Source organism: Camelus ferus, chromosome 10, assembly GCF_009834535.1.
Source record: "Camelus ferus isolate YT-003-E chromosome 10, BCGSAC_Cfer_1.0, whole genome shotgun sequence".
Classification (NCBI taxonomy): domain Eukaryota; kingdom Metazoa; phylum Chordata; class Mammalia; order Artiodactyla; family Camelidae; genus Camelus; species Camelus ferus.
In genome coordinates this window covers 39824286-39839228 of record NC_045705.1, presented here as the reverse complement: position 1 = coordinate 39839228, position 14943 = coordinate 39824286, and the positions used below count along the sequence as shown (strand labels likewise).

At 39.7% G+C, this 14943-nt stretch overlaps 1 protein-coding gene across 22 annotated transcripts in view; it reads left to right on the top strand.

Moving 5' to 3' along the window:
• Positions 1 to 14943, top strand: part of DLG2 (discs large MAGUK scaffold protein 2) — a 1704777-nt gene that overhangs the window by 1037537 nt on the left and 652297 nt on the right. For all 22 annotated transcript variants that reach the window (XM_032488772.1, XM_032488771.1, XM_032488766.1 and 19 more), the window contains one exon: positions 12441 to 12494. In XM_032488772.1, coding sequence (XP_032344663.1) covers positions 12441 to 12494 — 54 coding nt within the window. The remainder of the gene's footprint in view (positions 1 to 12440; positions 12495 to 14943) is intronic.

The window sequence follows — 14943 nt, the reverse complement described above, 5'->3', positions numbered from 1 at the left end:
AGGGTGCCTTCTCTTTATTTCAATATTGCTCATTGTAAAGTATTTGTGCTGACGCATCAAAATGCAGTATTAACACAGATACATGTTACTGTACATTAGAATAAGCCCACCCTCTGCCACTCCTGCTTGCCTCACCCACTCCAGAAATTGCAAAAATAGGGCTCAAAACATTGGTGTTAACAGAACAGAAAAATAGACAGTTGTTCGGTGTTAATAATAGCAGTCTTTCAAGTAACAAAACAAAATTAAAACACACATACATACCAAACCCTTAAAACCTTTAATGAGCTAATAGTAGATATGTTGTACTCTCTCATGCTTCATTTAGATACTTTTGTTTGGCAGGAACACGCCGAAGAACAGTGGAGTTTCTCATTTTTGTCTTGCGTAGACACCAGAAAATAGACTGCGCTGGTGCTTTTACTATTGTGCTACTGGAACCACCACTACACTGTTATTACTGCCTCAGTACTTTCCCTTATCTTTATCTGTCTTATTGCAGTTTTTCAAAGCAGTGCAAACTAGATTCTTTCTTACTATGACTTTGCAAGGTAAGCAAGGCAGGTTTTAATATGCCATAATTATAAGAAAATTGAAGTTCAGGGAGTTGAGTGGTCTGGATCAGAAGCGGTTAAATAATAAGACATAGTCTAGCAGGTCTAGAATTTCAGGCTAGTGCACTTTTGCTCAGATTCAGAGTGACAGCTACTTTAAAAATCTAAGTCTGAATCCTTGCTCTACCACTTGCAATCTGGGGTAAATGCTTAATTTCTCCAGACCTTGGTTTCAGCCTCTGTAAAATTAGATGTTACACAGACCTTTTTAGGTTTGTTTGTGGTTTAAATGAGATAATGTGAGGTAAACCCTTAGCACAATGGCTAAGCAAAAAAAGTGTCCAGTAAAGTTGCCATTTTTAATGCTAACTTTTAATATTATCCCAAATGTATCCTTTTACAAATTGTGCAGTGGGGTTTTGTTTGTTTGTTTGTCTGTTTTGCATAGACATTCTATATATGAGGCCATTTGCTTCTCAAAGAAGCATATGAGGTTGACAGAATAATTTATGATCTCCACTTATAGATGAGTAACAAGTTTCAGAGAGGTTAAGTTAATTGACTAAGACCATCATATGAGTGAGAAGAGTGTCTTAAATTTTAGTCAGATGACCCAAATCCTAAATTCTTAATTCCTATTTTTATGTTACTCAAAACTAGGTTAGTATTAAAATCAGGAATCATCCGATTCTTATTTATAGTTGGATGTAGCCTTGGAAATAATTTAGGGAGTTAGGTGACCCGAGCGAGTTCTGCAGCGGCACAGCTGCCTCCAAGTGCAAGGCCAGGAGGTGCTCTTCCTGTAACATAAATGCATATCATGCAAATAATTTTTGTTGAGTTAGACTGGGCACCGCAGAGTTGTCACGCGAACACTAGACTTATGAGGAAGTTATCTCTTTTCCAGTCGGCTGGGGGAAATCCCTTATAAAACGAATGAAAGTTTCAATGTGTGCGAGTTTATAATTCCAATCAACAAGGTGGCTTGAGAGAACAGAGGAGAGTCAGCCTGGGAACCATCGTTTCACTGTCCAGCTTTCCAGAAAACCACCTCCCCTCTGCCTTCTTTCTCTTCATTTCATTCTTCTCTCTTAGTGCTACCCTCTCTCCTCTAGCCCAGAGCAACAGATAATATCCCTTCATCTTTACTCTGATACGCACAGTTGTAGCATTATCCTAGGCCCGGGAGGAAGTAAACTGTCAAACACAACCCTTGCTTTGCAGAATTACTGAGGGTTAGAAAGCCATTGGAAAACTGAGAAATCAAAAATAACATAGACAGTGCCACTCAGGGAAGTTAGGGCAGCTGTGGGGCTAGGAACTGGTTGGCATTTTGGACCCAGAGACTTGTAGGTTCTTGGCTGTGAAACAAAGGGTTCATTGCCTTGTCAATGACAATATACAAACACATCTGCAGACTATATTCTTTGGCACCAGCAAATGCTGGCAGTATTTAGCCAACCAACTTCTATTTTTCTAGTCCTCGTTCACTTCTCTTTTTTATCTGTTCTTTCTCCATGTTTTTCCCCACTGAAAATGATTTCAAATAAGACATTAATTTTGAAGAAAAGAATGAATAGATGGGAGATTGATAGACACATATGTTTTCAGAATTTAAAATAAGAGAAATTGGGGGAAGGGCATTATAGCTCAGTGGTAGATCACATGCTTAGCCTGCAAGAGGTCCTGGGTTCAATTCCCAGTACCTCCATTAAAGAAAATAAAAATAAAAAAATACAATAAAAGAAGGGAAATTGAACTAAAATGTTCTCTACTCTGTTTCTTTCACAACCCAGCCCAAGTGCCGTCTTTTAAAGGCAGATATTGAAGCATCTTCCAGATCTAACTTGCGCATAAGCACATTATCTTATTACTAATGATAAAGCAGTAAACCAAACTCACACCTCCTCTTCATCCCTCTCCCTCACCTTCCCTCTCTCTCACACACACACACGCAAACATTCTAGATATGCAGTATTTTAAGACTTTCTCCATAGCTGTTATGTTTTAAACTTTGGGCATATGACTTAGTACCAAATTGTGGTTGATAGGGGAAAAATGAAAGCAGAGCTTAGGTGTTAGGAAACTTTTTCTGGAATTAAGGTTTCTAGAACATGGAGAAAGGCAACAATGAAGGTAAGAGCTTGGTGATAATTCTGTTTCACATCAAACCTTTTTGATTCTTGAATGCAGAAGAGATTGCTTTGCCACTAATTGCATGGTCTTGAAGCCAGAAAATTAATGGATTCACAAGAAAAACAAAATACAGGCTATAAACATGATCATATAAAATTACAGATTATAAAAATGATAATAAATGGATTTTTTCACGTGCCTTGTCTTTATCCAGTTTATTAGAAGCCACTTTGTATTATTGATTCTTTTCCCAACATGACTTTTGACTTACCTTTGCATGCCTTTCTTAATATCATATCTTCTAACTTTCTGTACCTAAGTGATAAAAGCAAAGATCATCATTATCCAGAAGAAAGACTTGTATAGCATCTCTGCCATCTTTCCAGTATTTCCCAGCAGATCAAAATTTATGATGAGTGAAATCAGATCATTGATGAGACATGGACTTTTAGAGGTCATCCATTTCAGTCTTTATTCCTCAAATATAGAAATAAATGGAGAGGCTTAGTGAATTGCTTTTCACCCTGAGTTTCTGAGCTTGCTCAGTCTAAAACTGAGATCCCCTGATTCCCTGTCCAGCCATCCTTATGTGACATAATCCTTTGGCTGGACTGTGGTTGCTTCCAGGGAGACAGAGTACCTGACTTTTGATATCCTACATGAGACATCAAGTTGACTCCATTATAACTAACTTAAAACCTTATTTTTATTTTAAAAATAGATGGTTATGAATTAAAATATAAAAACTTCATGAATTTTTTGAAGGTAAAACATGAGACTTCAAATAAACGTCCAGTTTGGGGTGGATCTTTTGGGATGTGTCATCACACTCATCTAAAAAGTTTGAGAAGTTCTTAGGATGCCGTTTTACTTTTTTCAGTCTTTGAGTCCTTGGCTTTTTCATCAGACCCCATGCTTCCTCCCATCTCTCCAGCTAACTTCTGAAATGCCCAGTGGGTTAGTCAGAGCAGAGAACATTTCCAGCAGCTACCTTCCTTGTTGCACACAGGGTAGTGATACAACAAAAATATGGATTTGGAGTCAAAAAGAGTGAGCCTTGGTTCTACTGATATTTAGTCTAGTGACCTTGGGCAAGATTTGTTACAGGTTTATGCCTCACTTTCTTTATCTGTACAGTGAACCTAATTATAGCACGTTCTAAGAGTAGAGAAGAATGAGTATAAAGGCCCAGCATATGGTAGGCATAGAAGACTCCCTGTTTATAACTTTCCTTAATTTGCACGCGATGGTTCAGAACAGGATGGTCTGCAGCGCATGGCAGCTCCAGATGCTCACGTCGGTCGCACCAGGCAGTGTGATACAACAGCTAGTCACCACTTACCCCCTTCTGCCCAGGTCACCCCATCTGTTGTCTCCCGGGTTCCTCATGAATCTTAACTCTTGTTGCTGTGGCTCTAGCTCTAAAGGTCTAAAAACCCATTAACAAACATCTTTGGAGTATGTTGTATGCCAGGCAGTGTTAGGAGTGTAGGTGGGGGTGGCTGGTGAAAAAAGGAAGTAGGCTGAGGGCCCTGCCCTCACTACGATTATAGTTTCAGCAGGGAGATACAAATATCACACATGAACCATTTAGCCATCAGCATGTATAAGAACGAAAGAAATGTTTGTGAAGAATGGTAGGCCTTGGTGCTTTCACATAATTTTTTTACTTTTATATTTATAATTCAGTGTGAACTAAAGTAATCCAAATAATGAATGCTTTAGAATTTGGGAGGGGCGGGATGGATAGATTAAGGCCTGCGGTGAGGATTGAGGAAACATTCATGGAGAGTCTGGGGCTTTAGATTGTCCTTGCAGGATGAGTGGAATTTGGTTAGGAAGATAAGAAAGGGACCATGATTAATTGAGGATGCGGGGTAAGGAAGAAATGTAAACAGTGACCTATGGTAGGCATAAGCAAGGAGTGTGATTGGAGTACGGAGAGCCCTGGCCTGAGAGAAGAAAGAAGGGGGAAGGAAACTAAACAGCAATCATTTATTGATCACCTGCTATATACAAGGGCCTGATCCAGGTACTTACAGAAGAAATAGGTCCCACCTTAGCCTGGTGAACCAGGTATCTGAGAGCTTGCTCACAATTCTGATACCTAAGTCTGGAAAATACAACTGTCCTACTAAGATGTAGCTCTTTGACAGCTTCACAAAATGGAGCAGATGCTCTCCACATGCATCTTTCCAGGAATAGTCCCACATGGAGTGAACCAGTGAATTAAGGACGTATGGTTATTGCGGCATGGGGCACATTGACTAAAACACATCTGAGATTTGAGCTAATGACTCCATTTTTCGTGCACTCTTCGGAGAGCATGTGCACAAATGAAGCAGTTAGATTCGTAAATGCTCAGTGTGAATCAGTGGGATCTGTGGCATCATGGACTAATAATGGGGAAAAGCAAGGAATTTAGAGTCAGAAAACCTGGATTTGAATCTCAGCTTTTCGTCTCTCTAAATGTCTGACTTTGGGAAATACACTGAATCACTCTGAGCTTCTGTTTACTTATCTATAGACAAGGGAAGGTTCCACCAGTCCCTCTGGGGTTCTGTGAAGAGTAGATAAGAAAACACAGGTGAGAAGCTTACCATATGTCCTGGCACACAGTGGGTATTGGTCAATGAATGTTAATTCCCTTTCCTCTTCCTATGGGAATTAAATGATCTAACATGTGTGGACACTTTTTATAAATTACGAAGCATGGTATAGGTGGTCAATCTAACATAATTATCAATTTGAGTTTCATCACACTCATCTAAAAAGTTTGAGAAATTCTTAGGATGCCATTTTACTTTTCTCATAGTCTTTGAGTCCTTAGCTTTTTCACCAGACCCCATACTTCCTCCCATCTCTCCGACTTCTGAAATGTCCAGTGGGTTAGTCAATCAGAGCAGAGAACATTTCCAGCAGGTACCTTCCTTGTTCAGTGACAATCTACAGACCTAGTTTTGGTGAGTCATTTATTTTACCCTTTCATACGAAGTGCTGCACAGAGGTATGTGGAGAGGGTGCAAGATGAGGTCTGAAGAGTCTTCATAACTAACAGCTCAAGTTAATTTTTATCTGTTGTTCCAAGTGAGATTGATTCTAAGGAAAACTTACAAAGTAAGGCCAAGTCTCTTTGGTCCTGGGCCTCTGCTTTCTGTCTCATTGTCCAGGCTGCCCCATCTTTTCTGTACTGGGGATAAAGAAGTGCCCAACTCAGCCTAACTGAGGCCCACAGGATGTCATTTATTTTTTGCAAAATGTGACACTACCGTGTATTCTAAAGGAGGATCAAGCAGACATGTTATCACTTCAATCCAAAAGGAAGAAATACTAATGGTGTGTTTTCAAAGATCAGTGAAAGAACTTGTGTTGACTAGGACAGACTTCTGGATACTTATCAGATCTTAATAGGGAGCAGAAGCAAATGTTTTGCTGTTGTTAATAGTTACCCACTTGGGAACCAGACGGATAGGTCTGACTCTTGCCCCTGCTATTTCTGGCTGGATGACCTTGAGCAAGTTACTTAATATCTCTATGCCTCAGTTTTCTGTAATGTGAAGATACTGTTATTTTTATTAAGAGAGTTTTGACAAGCGGAGTTGAACCAAGTTGAAGCTAACATGAATCTGACGTTCTTTCTTCCTGTTTTCTGAGCCAGTGGTGGTAAGCTATGTGGGTAACTAGTCCTGCATTGCATTAAGTGCTAGGGAGAGGTACCAAGGTCTCAGCTTCCTCAGGAGTTGCTCCGTTGAGACATCCTGCCATGGCCATTAGCCTGCTGTTAAGCCTCGGCTAATAGCCAGGCCTTGGCCACTCACACTGTTCACTTACCCCTTCACCTGTCACCACTTCAGTGTCCTCACCTCTGAAGGTGGTGGCCCTGTGTCACTGCAGGGTAAGGGCAAACCAGGTGACAGGTCAGAACCACTTAGTGCTACTGTTGGTGATGACTCAGAACATCACCAATGTTCTGGATCGAACTATACCACCTGGCTGGTCTTGTAGAGAGAGAATGTGAAAAGGGAAAGAAAATTCAAGAAAGCAAAAAATTACCACAGTGATAAATAATATAACCGTCTATCTGTAGAGCACCTCTCTTTCACTTCACATGTGTTATTTCCCTAGCTAACTTCTTGGGAAATAGGTTAACTGGAAAATAGCATTGTCCCATTTTTAAGCGGGGTTTTGAAAGAGATTAAGGGACCTAGAAACCCTCTGAGAATTGGGGAATTGAATCTGAGTCAGTACGGTGAGACTGTGAAAGAGAAACTAGCAACTTTCAGGGCAGAAAATAACTGCATTTCTCAGCCTTACCTGGAAAAACTCAGGAGAGGGAATCAAGAGGTGGTGCTGGTTACCAGCATGGGTTCTGGGGCTTGAAAGGCCTGGCTTTGACACCTGGTTGTGGCACCTCTTTGGTTTGTGACCTTTGGCAAGTGTTTTAGCCACTTTGAGCCTCCCTTTCTTTTTTCTCTAATTTTTTTTTAAGTGGGAACGATAATCTTGAAGACATCTTGAGAAGTAAATGCATTGATGTATCTTAAGTATTTATTACAGTCCCAGAACATAGTAGTCATTCAATAAATGCTAATATTTTGTTATTTGCGTTGTTATCCTACCGTCTGTGTTGATAGCAAGTAATTATGAGCTCTTGGGCATGCCACTTGCTTTCTCTGTCTACATTTGATATTTATAAAATGAAAGGGTGAAATTAAATAATTCCTAAGGCCCCAGCTTCAAAGTTGATGATTCTAGAGTGGATTTGTTCTTCCTATCTGGTTCCTCCTGTCTCGTATAACCATCAGTATGTCTTAAATCAGTCATGTACCAAACATCTCCTTTGGCACTTACTCAGAAACATCCTGACTGAGTCAGCCTGAGCTTAGCCTTCTCCTCAGTCATGGCACCTGCAGGCCTGTTCACACGATGCACTAGGGCCCAGTATCTGGGCCAGAGTAAGGAGGGAAGTGCTCGGGAACTAAGGTGGATAGGTCTAGTTTGGCTTTGGGCTGCCTCTGAGTTGTTGGTGAGCAGTCAAAATTAGAAAACAAAGAGTTCTGCCATTCTGAAAGGCAGTAGAGCTTGGTTGTCGAGAGCTCGGACTCTAAGCCAGACTGTCAGACCATTTGGGTTTGAAGATGGTCTCTGTACCAGATGTACAGCTTTGGGAAAGTTACTTAACCTCTGTTTTCTCACTGGAAATGGACATTGACGGTGTCTTATTGATTAGATATAGAATTGGAGGATTAGATAAGTTAATTGATAGAAATAAGTGCTATGTAAGTGCTTGCCTGCGTTCCCATCCTTCCCAGTGTTAGTACATCAGGAGGTCAAGGTGTGGTGTGGTCACGGTGCCATGGATTCCAGGTGTGATGATGCTCAGCCAAGCAACGGCAAATCCTCCTCAAGTAGGTAAATCCTGGCAGGAGTAGATAAATTCAAGTGGGAGTAGGACCCTGCTGACACTTAGGGATGTGTGGCTCCAGCCCAACAGACTGTGAAGAAGAAGGAGAACGAAAGAAAGGATTTCAGTCCAGCAGAGAACTAGAGGCAATATATTAAGGCAGAAGTGCCCCCACTCCCAACTGCATCACATTTTTAAAGATTTCCAGAATGGGCCAACATTCTGAAAACTTAAATGCTTACGGAGAAAACCTGATACAAAAGAAAGTTATCCTGAGTTCAGTCTTTAGTATACCAATTCAGTACTTAGTGGTAGATACCTCATCTCTGACCTGATTGGGTATGTGGGTAGTGACCCTCAGGTTCTGTTTCCTTCGTTAGGATTGGAGCATGGTATGAGTGGGGCTCATCCTGACGGCAGCCCTCTGTGTGGATTGTGAAGCTAAAAGACTGTTAATATGGCATCTTGTAGCAGTCAGGCTAAGCCAGCTAATACTCATCTTGAGGTTCTGAGACCTCCGCCTCTCACAGTGAAATCGTATGCACACACAGATGGACTCATTTAAAAACTCTCAGCGGCTTCCATTTTGTTTTAAGTTGTCATGCCACACCATGTATAGACCTTTGTTACTTCTTGCCTATTCAGGAGCCTTGTCCTTTAAGGCTAAGAAGATAAACCAAAGACAATGGGCCCCTGGAACAGCTCATATGTTCTTTACCTCCTGCTTAAGTTGGCCTCCTGACAACCGCCTGCCTTGTACTTGCATGTTCCAGGTCAGCTGAAATCCCTGCTCAGTTCCTAGCCACATGCATAGTACTGTTCCGTTCCTGCTGTATCTCGGTCACTTGACTATGTGGGTTTTCTCTTTTTCTGCTTTGCTTCTTAAGAGTTTAGGTATAGGCCTGGATTCAGTCTTTTGCCCTTCCAGCTGGTTAGACTACACTTACCACAACTAAGCCTCCCAGAGTGTGTTCTTCGGCTGATTGGCTGCTGCCAATACCTTGTTTGGAGAGGCCTGCTCTGACCCTGTGTCCACCCGCCCATTTATGTCAGAGGTACTTCACAGATCTGGCTTAACAAATTTTAAGCAGTAGCCACATGAGTCGGAATTAATAAACTTCTTTGAAAATTTGCATTCATTATATAAGATTCTTTATTAGTTAAGTTCTCTTGGTGGCAAGCAACAGTTTATGTTTTACTAGCATAAGCAAAGTTATTGATGTAATATAAGAATATTTGGGTATCCCATGGGACCCAAAGATAGGAAGGTAGTAGGAGGAATTCATGAATAACTTGATCTAATAAATTACGTTGTATCAATATTCTGTCTCTTCACTTCTGTCTCCTCTATGGTTGACTTTATTCTTCCCTCTTGCTATAAGCTGGGATATTGTGTTATTCACAACAGCCCACCATAGCATCTCCTTGGCATTTCCATCTGGGAGTTGTTCAGTGTCAGATGTATGTCATATATGTTCCCACAATCTACACACACATTTATTTGTGCATTTTTAGTGGCTTTTATAGACATAGGCATTAACTGCTCCTGGCTCTTTTTAGCACCATAAAGGAGCCATAAGCTTTCCCCATAACATAGATTGTACTTCAAGATTCACAGTGTTGTCATCCTGCATTTCTGAGATAATTAATTGTTATTTTATAAAATTGGATAATTAAGTGTTAGTGAGTGGTTAAAGAAAGAAAGTGGTTGTGGATATTGAAAAGTTTATCACTATAACATAAGATACTTTGGGATTATCTTAGAAATGCTCTCCAAAGCTTACAAAAGCATTACTTTTCTATATACTTTATTTTATAGCTACATTTAGTCAATGATTCCTAAGTATTTACTGAGCTCCTTCTGTGTACCCAGGTGCTGTGAAGAATTCTAGGAAAGTATACAGTCCTTGTCATTTTTTAAACACAGAGTCTAATTGGAAAGACCAAATTTACATACGTGAAAAATGGAGATTAGCAACATGAACATACAAAAATGATAAACAGCATTGTATGGGAAATGGGCTTATGCATAAAAATTTATTTCCAGACCACGTTAATGCAATCTGTAAGAGGCAAAACCAAAGTAAAACATCTTGTAAGTCCCAAATCAAATCAATGCACATTTATTGATCAAAGTATACTAGATAATAAGGGGAAATACCAGTTTGGGGTATGATTCTCAGAGTTTTCAGTCTAATCAAGGAGACAAGACACAAATGCTTTTGGGAGTCCTGGGAACCAATTAGAAAGCATAGAAGAAACATCATCAAAACTATCCTATCTCAGAAAAACAAACAACAACTACAAAACCGTTTTAGAATCACCAGGTTGCTTTCAACATCTAATATGCAAGACTCTGAGGCATCTCTTCCCTTCAGGGTGATCTCTGCTTTGCCTGAGTCTTACTTGCTGCTCCAGTTAGAGATCTCAAATCACCTGCAAGGCTCTTGTGAAGGAGGCACCTAGGTAATGGACTCATAGAGCAGCTTAGTGTGGGGAAAAAAGGATTTTGAGATCAGAAAGGTCACTGTTAAATCTCAGCTTTCAAATTCTCTGAGCCTCAGTTTTCTCATGTATAACATAGGGGAAGTGGCAAGAATGCCTCATCAATATGGTTTTGTGGAGATTAAATGAGGACATATTTGCATATTCCTATAAATGGATAAGTAATATATATTTAATCAATGATAATTAACAGAATCTAATCAGTTCTCTTTAGTGCAGATGTAGCCACTAACATAGCATTGAGACCTCTGGGGCTTAAACAATTCACAAATGATCCAATAATATATCCTTATGATAGTCAATCTTTAGGGACACTAACTAATAATAATATTTAACACTGATTGTGAAATTTGTGTTTACAAAACACATTCAAGTATATCACCTCATTTAATCTTCAAACAACATTTTCAGAAGATGATTGTTTCTATTTCCATTCTACAGAGAAGGAAAATGAGATGAAGAGGGTTAGTGGACTTGCCCCCAGATCACATTACCAAGAAGTTGCTGAGCCCTCAAATCATATAATCAGGAAGTTGTTAAACCAAACTTGAGCCCAGTTCTTCTGACTCTAAACCTCATGTTCCTCTTCCTATATCGCATGCATCTTAATAAGCACTGTATTTTGGTGCGGGTCCAGTGGAAACTGTCTTTCCCCAAAGCCCCTATTTATCTACAGGGTGCTTGCTACTAGGAGTTAACAAATAAACCATGACTGTCTAGTTGACCGACTATGAAGGTGTGTAGAACAGGGTCATATTTTCAGTGCCCAGTGTTTTTAGTTAAAACCTGAAATTTTCTTCTGTAAAATCTGCTGGATTGCTATTTGTTTTATCATTTGACTAGGATTCCATAGGCACAGACTGACATTAAAAAGCTGTTAACTCTGGGTAAGTCCAGAGGGCACAGCTAATGAAATGTCCCCAAATTTGAGGACTTGTGCAAACTACCATGTCATATAGGACAGCTCTCGATTAATCATGATGAGACGATTTCCTCTATCTAAATGAAATCTGCAATTTGGGAAGGAGATTAAAGATCTTTCGGGGGATGAAGGAAAAGTTGCTGTGAAAATTCTAGAAACTAGAAAATAAAGATAGATCTACTCAATATTCATGAAGTCAGATTGGTTGATGCAAATAGATTGCAATCTCATTTTCTAATGACTTGGCTTGTAGCACTGCTTTATCAGTTTTACACAGATTCCTACTCAACATTAAAAGGAATGACTGCAGTTTGTACAAAGTTTTTTTTTTTAAAGAAAGTTTAGCATATCTAACGTGGTCTTCTGCCATCTTTGACTAATTATTAATTTTCTAAGGATTTCTAAAGTATATGATCAGAGGTACATAAATGACAAAAGTTATAACACAGCTTGTGTAATAGGTAAACCTATGTAAGATGTCGGTATGTGAACTATTTTGCATGAATACAGCATACTCTTACAAGCCAGTTTAAAGAGTTACATTGTTTTAGGTTTCACTTTGCTTCCACAAGAGAGAAGTCAAATTTCTTTAGCACGGCCATTTTATAAAGAAATTGTAACTCCTCGCCAAATTTATTAGAAGTCCTTGCCTTTTACACTGCACAAATCCTCACCTCCTGAAGTTTAAGCTCTTGTGCTTACTTCATTTCATTATGTGGTTCAGGGTAGCAAAACAAATAATTGAAGGGAGGAGAGTGTAGGGAACCCTGAGCCCCTTCATTCTCTCCCCAGTATCTGATATAGTCCTTATACAGGTTCTCAAGAAACACTGCTGAGCTCTTGGTTAAATAAATTAACAGATCCTATCTCAGAATAGACTACTTGTTCTTTAAAATGTTCTTCTACTTCTCTTTTTCAGGCCAGCCCTGCTCCTATAATTGTCAACACAGATACTCTGGACACGATTCCTTATGTAAGTAACATTTTTATTAAGACTGTCTTTAAAAACTGTGGTCAAACTTAATCAGCTGTATTTAAAACTTAATACATACTCAGTTTTAACCAATCCAGACAATCTCATGAAATGATGTCTAGAATGAGGTTTGTGAGCTTTCTTTTGATATTTGCTGAATCTCAGTTTTGTCATGCAGATATTTTCCTCTTTCGTTCACCATTTTGTAAAGCACAAGAGACTGTCATGAGAAAAAAAAAAACACAGCCAGTTATGATCAAATGTTAGTTTCTTAGGTGGTTCACTGAAGAGAGATTGAATTGTTAATAAAAGAGATGAACAAACTTCTTTGGGTTTCTTAGTAAAGGAATACTCAAATCAATTTCTATGATAGAGCCTAGAATATAATAACTGATCAATAAATATTTGATGGATTTTGCTGGGCTTCTAACAAGAATTGGAGCCAAAGTTTTGTGAGGGTAAAGTCCATCTACAGATAATGAGATGTTTAGTTTTATAAAAGCATGAGATGATAGGAACAGACAGATCAGTAAAGCCCCAAATTTTGTATCTGGAATACAATTACTGTGATGGCCAAAGTTCTTGAAGACAGGCTGGAGAGTGGGCCTCAATGTGGGTGAGTGGTTGACTTTATGGAGATCCACCAAGGGCTTGTGAGTGGCCCTAGCTGATGGATAGAGGATAGTGATTTAGGAAGACAAGACAGACATGGATATGTGCAGGCAAGTTTGAAGCATGGAGAGGGACTGTAGGCATAATGGACAAGAATAAACAGATCCCTCCCTGGTCTTTGATTAAATGAGTACAAAGTGCTTGGTCAGTACAGGGCTATTCTCAGTCTTAGAATCCAACCTCAAATGTCCACAAGGACCAAACAAATCATAGAAACAAATGGAGCAGGAGGTGTGGGGAGAGTGGAGAATAAAGAGCACGTGGCCTCGCAAAGGGGCAGCTGCCGCTTGGCTCTAGTCATTTGGTACCAAAGGGAAGTGGGAACCAAATGTTGCCAGAACATTCAGTTCTTTTCAAAAGAAGTCAGAAATTTGAATCATTTATACAATTTTTAATACAAGTGACTCATTCTCAAAAGTTCAAACACTGTGTGTGCCAAACAAAGTGTGTCTAGTCCAAAGGCTGCCCTTCAGGAGAGACCTGCCTCCAAGGAACTGGAGGTCCTGAGCAGATTCTGCAAGCCAGGACTCAGCCCCAGGGGAGCAGGATGCAAGAACTGGAGTACAGGGTTGGGACTTGATTACAGGGACAAGTGACTAAAACTGGGACACGGGGTCAGGACAAGAATAACAGCAAGCTTGACTTAATGCTGAATCACCTGAACTACTGAACTAGGGCTTCATAACTCTTTCTGAACAAGAGTCATTTGGGGTCAGCCTGGAAATGGGGTTAAGGTTACTGGTAGGAATCAAGTGGCCCCAGCTGTGGAAAGTAAAGGGCTCTGAGAAAGGAAGCAAGCAAAAGATAAAGACATATAGTGTTCACTATTCTGTCCTTCTTTCCTTTATTTATCAAACATACATTGGAATTACTGTATACCTGATACTGTTTTCAGCATTTAACAAATATTAACTCGTGCAGTCCTCATAACAACCCTATGAGATAAGTACTAATAATGTCTCCATTTTACAGATGAGGAAACTGAGTCCTTAAAGAGGTTAAGTAAGTTTCTCCAAATTGTGCAGCAAGAGGCAGAGCCAAGAATGAACCAAGGAAGCCTGGCTGTGGAACTTGAGCCCTTCCTTAACTCTGATCTTGCTGCTGCTTGTTTCCTCCTTCCCTCCCTCATTTTCTGCCTCTCAGCTTAGGAACAAAGTTTGTTTACTTACTCCTCGGCAACATGTAGCTTTGAGTGAAAGACAACTTGTCACAGAGGCTTCAATACCCTTGGGGCAGGGATCCATGTATATATTACAGAATTTCATGTCTTTATAATAGAGTTAACCTCTTTACTATATCCATTGACATCACTTAAAGCCGATGAGCAGTGCTTTGAAGAAGTAGACGTGGCGCACAGAGACTTGATTTTGTAAGTGGGACTGCTGACTTGTACTAGATCTATATTATTTCAAAGCCCTTTATTCAGGTTTTCATGGCTCACTTCCAGATGCCCTCATGTACAAATAATTTATCAACAAGGATCTAAGGACTTTCGAACAGACATGCTCGATGGGTGTCCCAACTCACTGGCTAATAAATCAGCTACTTATAGCAAATTGATCAAATTGCTCTCATTCTGCTAAATAATCAGTTTTGTATCTGATTTTGAGTTCTTCAAAGGGATTTTTAAAAAATTATCTTTAACTTTTTGTACTTAATGCAAACTCTCTTTTGAGTTTTCTTAAGAGTAGGATCTTTAGAGAGGTTTGCTGAGTCTGATGAAAAGGCCCCAATTCTCATTGGCAGTGTGTTGTTGAGCAATTCAGTTAATCTTTCT